Below are 6000 nucleotides of genomic sequence, written 5' to 3'. Positions count from 1 at the left end.
TTTAATATAAAATTATTGAACGGTGTAATATTTAATAAAAATTACACCAATATTATTATAATCTACCTCTATATATATATATATATATATATATATAAATTAACAGTGAACTAATATTAATTTTAAAAATTGGAGACCAAATTTACGATAAAAAGTTTTGAAACTAAAATTATACATGCGTGAAATTGTAAGTAAAATAAAAATGGATTTAACTTTTAAGAGAAAAAAAAACAACTCTTAATTTGATTGATTTAGGACAAAACTAACTGCATAGGCTATAATGTTGGCATGGCTTATTGTTCCTAAATCCTAATCCGATACGACGAACGCACAAAGGTAAATGGATCGTATTCACATGCATATGCATTGCATTGCTCACTCCCAATGGGGACCCTTTTGCAAAATGCTTCTTCACTTTTCTTCAATTCATCACTTTCTACAGCACCTAAAATTTCCCATTACCAGGTTCGCTTTTCAACCCCTCCCAATCACAAACCCACAACCAGAAGGGCCTTCATCTTCAACATGGCACACTCCCCAGGTGATTTATGTTGCCTTTTCCATGGCAAAATTGAATCTTTGATAAATTTAAAAGAAAAGAAGCCCATACAATTGATGTGTTAATTACCCTTTTAGTTATTGAGCAACACAGAGTGATAATACCCAACAAGCACGGTGAAAAGCTAGTGGGTATATTAAATGAATCTGGAAGCAGGGAGATTGTAGTCTTGTGCCATGGTTTTCGCTCCTCTAAAGTTAGTTTTCGTAATATACCAAGTTTTTATACTTAATAAATCCCCTTTATCTAGTAAGTTTCATTGCTTTTGCTTGCTAATGTTCAGGAAGCCAATGCCTTAGTGAACCTTGCTGCTGCTTTGGAAAAGGCCAGTATCAGTTCTTTCCGCTTTGACTTTGCTGGAAATGGGTAAGTTTAGTGTTAGTACAAAACAAGACCGTAAATCCTATAGATGTTATTGTGTATACTTCTTCGTCTGTGAATTATGCAAGTGGCTTCTTACTGTAAATGTTTGTGAAATTGTATTAACATTATGCTACATGTGATGAGATTGTTTGAAAGATATGTTTGATAAAAATATTTTTAATATGAAAGCATTAAACTTGGGTTGTTCCAGTTGGAAAAAAAGTAGTGTATAAAATTAGATTAGATGAATAATAGGCAAGGGTAATTTACTGCCTCATTTTAGGAGTTGGAGCTTGGAACAACTTAACTTGGCATCTCTCTCTATGACATAGTTCAACGACAATAACAACCATTAGAATCATACTGGGGCTCTTCAACTACATAACGTTGATCTTTAGTAACAAAGCTCTGAAGATACCATTGACCAAAACTGCTTAACAACAGCTCATGTACTACTCATAGATTACCAAGATAATATGGGATATGAATTTGCCAATAAAGAGGTTTATTGGTAAACTAATTACAAATATCACCGGACAGCTATTATCACTGCTTACAGGACTATGCAACCTTCAATGCTTTTTAAGCATATGTTCCTTGTCCTTTGGCCACATTTACACTTTGTTATGTTATTAAAATTTTTGTCATTTGATGTTGATCATAGTCTTACTTCACTCTATGTTGCCCTTAATTTAGCTGCTGAATTGTCCTTCTAGGGAAAGTGATGGTTCTTTTCAGTATGGTTACTATTGGAGGGAAGCTGAGGATTTACATGCTGTTACTCAACATTTTCATGAATCAAACCGTGTGGTTAGTGCAATTGTTGGGCACAGTAAAGGTATTTTAACTTGTTCTCCTCATCTGCAAGTATTTCTACCAACAAGAAAAGGTTGGGAAAGATAAGTCACAGATAGCATTTTGGATGTAGGTGCTGATTTTTATAATCAGTGGTTGATTTCATCCTATTATGAGATTGTTCTGATCATTTAATTTCCTACTGGCTTGGCTCTAAAGATAGAAACCATAAATGATGCAACATGAAGAGAGTTATATTATTTCTGACAGAACCAGGATCAGCACGCAGTTAGTTGGTTCTTAATAACTAGATGAATATTCTATTATGAGATTTTAGGAAATATATCGAAATAGAAAAAAACTGGTTTATATTTCTGTGCTGCTCAGCAAAAACCTGCTACAGAGGGACTTGCTGAGTATCTTTCATTTTAATGTAATGTTGTGAATTAGGATCATAGAAATGCAAGTATTGCGGGCTATACATTTCTTAAACTTGGTATTTTATAGGAATGAGTAAATTTGATGAAAATTTCTACACTCCAACTCTTTATTGATGGTCATTTTCTTTACATTTGTAGTTGGTGAAACCCAATTTATTTGTGTAGCTTTGACCCATACATCATCCCAAATTGCTTCTCTGAATTTGTTTTTCAGTTTTGCATGCATAATTGAACTATTATTAGTTGTTGCTGTGTCTTCATGCAGGAGGTGGCGTGGTGCTTCTTTATGCTTCTAAATATCATGATATTAAAACAGTTGTCAACCTATCTGGACGCTATGATCTGAAGGCAGGAATTGAAGAACGCCTTGGAAAAGATCATATGGAAAAAATTAGGAAGGATGGTTTCATTGATGTGACAAGATCAGGTAACCTGTCATTTAATCACAAAAGTTTCAATGGCTATTGGTGTTGGAGCATGTTATAAGAGATAGTTTGAACATATTTAGTGTCTGTCAGTTACTTTTTTTCCTACTTTGAGCTTATTGTACAAATGTCTTTGCTGAAATCAGCAAGTCCAGAACCAGGGTTTGTTTTGCTTTCGTCGTACACTATAATTTGGAATTGGTATTATTCTACCCTATAAGCACAAAGTCTGCCATACTTTTATTTTGCTGCATTTCATTCTCTTAAATTGGTATGAAACAACCCCAAAAAGAAGGGGGAAAATGAAGACAAAGAGGAAAAAAAATGAAAAATCTAAGCAATAATTATCAACCATTGTCTTTAATACTTGAAGATTGGTTGGCAGCCATTATAGGCAATCTGCCTGATTACGTGGCATTCTTTATTTTAATCTGTTTTACATAAACACACTTGTTTTAATGTTATATGTCAATTTGGGGTTGGGGGACGTCTCTACTGTTGCAGGAAATTTTGAGTACCGTGTGACTTTGGAAAGTTTGATGGATCGCTTAGATACAAATATGCACGAAGCTTGTCTTCAGATTGATAAAGAATGCAGGTGAGGGAAATTTTTTGTCTTATCGCTTCTGATTTACCCTTTTGCATCTTTTTGTTGATAAAATCTGTGTAGAAATTACATAAGCTTTACATTTGAAAGCATTAAAACTTAACCCTTATTTGAATAAGTTTTTCCGGAAGTACTTAAAAAGGAAAAAGAATTTTTTTTTTCATAAACTAAAAATAGTGTATGTATAACTTTAAATCAGTTTTTTTTTTTTTTTTTTTTTTTTTCTGAAGCTATTTTTATCCTAAAAAAAAGGTTTATTTGCTTTTTCTTATTTTTTTCTTCTATAATTACTTAAGGAGGAACTTATCCAAATAAAGCTTTAGGATAACTTTGTATGTTCCTCACTATCTTTCTCCGACTTTCTCTCATTCTATATTATATAATGGATCGAAAAATCCAAATTGTTTAAACTTCAAACATATATACTCATTTTATGAATTTCAAGTTTATTCTAGGCGGAATTAAATAAAATTCTGTATGAAGTCTTTTCTTTTTCACATTTGTTGGAAAGTACATAAATAGTATCTTGATTTATGGTACGGACTAAGAGCATCTGCAATGGGGGTTGCTTATAAGCAATTCCCTGTGCCACATCACTGCTAAATCAGTTCTGGCCCACTTTATGGGTTGCTTAAATTTTAGCAGAGTTACTTGTAGAGAAGCAACTCTGCTAAAATTTAAGCAACCCATAAAGTGGGCCAGAACTGATTTGGCAGTGATGTAGTACAGGGAGTTGCTTATAAGTAACTCTCATTGAAGATGCTCTAACCAAATCATGTAATTACAGTAATCAGGATATCTGTGATATTTTTATTCATTATCTTTTCGATATATTTCAGCTCCATTGTGTAATGCAAAGACGTGGCATTCATCAAATGTCTCTCAGTTTTCTTTAGCCTAACATTATGAGTGGTGTTCCTATTAATTTTAACTTTTTGAAAACTGATACAATTAAAGGAGGAAATTTACAAGATTAAATATATGCTCTTGAACCTTGACATTATAAATTAAAATTGTTGAGTTTTAATTTTGATATACTCCATAATCAAATGTGAGGATCATTTTAGTATGCATATTTATATATGGCATTAAATTTTAGGCACATATGATTTAAAAATCAAAAGGGCACATTATATATTTGGACTAGAGGGAGTTTATACAAAGCTATAAATTTTCCGTCGTGCACCGAAGTGTTAATCTCAAATCATTATGTACGACAGGGTCCTAACAGTTCATGGTTCTTCCGACAAAGTTGTCCCTGTTGAAGATGCATCCAAGTTTGCCAAGATTATACCAAACCACAAGTTACATATCATAGAAGGAGCTGATCATTCATTCACTAATCATCAAGAGGAATTAGCCTCTGTTGTTGTGAACTTCATAAAGGAAACCTTTCAACAGGATAAGGGTACTGCTAGCTAGGTATCTGTTTTTGCTTGCAGCATCTGAACTTAAACTTCTCTAAGGATATAGTTGTGATGGATCTTGCAGTTTCAAGCCAGTTAACTTCACTTCTGATGACAATTTTTTTTCTCATGGATGAACAATGTCTATGATATTCTACAACGTGTTTGAGTCAGCTCTCCTATAGTTTTTACTTATTAAATTAGTGAATCTTGCACAGAGTGAAAATAATACGAGCAATATCTGCAACTGATATTTGCCTCTAACTTGATGTACAACGTTATTTTAACATTGTTTATCACGTTTATGACAATGCAAACAATCATCTCATGGTAGCACATTGTGGCCACGGCAAAAGCATTTGTAAACTTTAAAATTGAATAAGTGTTTGTAAACATGTATATCCTAGGTGTTACATATATCTGCTAGTGATATCATGTCGGTATTGTCGGTATTTGATATCCCATTTTTATTTATGTACCTTAAAAATATTTGTTAGAGGCAAAAATATTGACTTTGAATTTTAAAGGGATAAAAATCAAAGAAAAATATTTTATAGGGATGAAATTAAATTTTATTTGTTTTATAAAGATAAAAAATAATGTTTACAAATTCTAGAAGGATGAAAAATAAAGAAAAAAAATTTATGGGATCAAAATCTAAACTTCTAATTTGGCAGGGATTAAAAATATTTTTAAGTCAAATAAAAATATAAAAAGTTACTAAATAATTAAAAAAATGAAATTATGAATCACAATAATATTAAAGATAATAAAAATTACTAATAATCATTTATCTAATTTTAGTTTATAAAAAGATAAAATTATTAATAAAATATGAGAAATTAATTATATATATAACCATGATAAAAAAAATTAAGAACCATAAATTTTAAAAATTAAAAATCAATTGTATATATTTTATAAAATCATGATAAAAAATTATTGTATAAATATGAACAACAAAATTATTTCAAATATACTATTTTATAGAAAAAAAGTAACCTATTGATTTTTAACTTAAAATAAAATAGATAGAGAGATATTTTGCATAAATGTAAAATAATTTGAGTGTAGACAAGAAATTGAGATTAAAAAGTGAAAAAATTAAGTTTGGAAAAAATGGAGATTAAAAAGTGAAAAGTTTAAGTTTGGAAAAGAACAAATAAAAAGAAAAAGATTGAGAACAAATCTAAATTACTAAGGGTGTGTTTGTTTTGCAGTTACGTACAATGCAACTGAAAAACAACAAATCACATACTTTGATTTTTTTACATTGGAAAGTGAAAAAAGTCTTTTGTTAAATGATTTTGCAAACATATTAAAAAATAAATGATAGTTGATAATATTATAAAAATTCATTGATCGTGAGTATTGGTGAGACTTAAGATACAATGTTTACATATTC

At 30.7% G+C, this 6000-nt stretch overlaps 1 protein-coding gene across 2 annotated transcripts; it reads left to right on the top strand.

Moving 5' to 3' along the window:
* The first annotated feature begins 223 nt into the window (after positions 1-223).
* Positions 224-4928, top strand: LOC109809458 (putative uncharacterized protein YDL057W). 2 transcript variants are annotated; one of them, XM_020372784.3, is made up of 8 exons: positions 224-336; positions 466-541; positions 637-755; positions 843-925; positions 1639-1760; positions 2423-2584; positions 3087-3180; positions 4410-4928. In XM_020372784.3, exons 2-8 carry the CDS (start codon positions 526-528, stop codon positions 4609-4611), a joined length of 798 nt encoding a protein of 265 aa, XP_020228373.1. In that variant the 5' UTR covers positions 224-336; positions 466-525; the 3' UTR covers positions 4612-4928. The 2 variants fall into 2 exon arrangements, with proteins under 2 accessions (XP_020228373.1, XP_020228372.1); XM_020372783.3 differs by lacking the exon at positions 224-336 and having other exon boundaries at positions 349-541.
* Positions 4929-6000: the final 1072 nt, after the last annotated feature.

Source organism: Cajanus cajan, chromosome 5, assembly GCF_000230855.2.
Source record: "Cajanus cajan strain Asha chromosome 5, NIPB_CcT2T_4, whole genome shotgun sequence".
Classification (NCBI taxonomy): Eukaryota; Viridiplantae; Streptophyta; class Magnoliopsida; order Fabales; family Fabaceae; genus Cajanus; species Cajanus cajan.
This window is presented reverse-complemented; position numbering and strand designations above follow the sequence as displayed.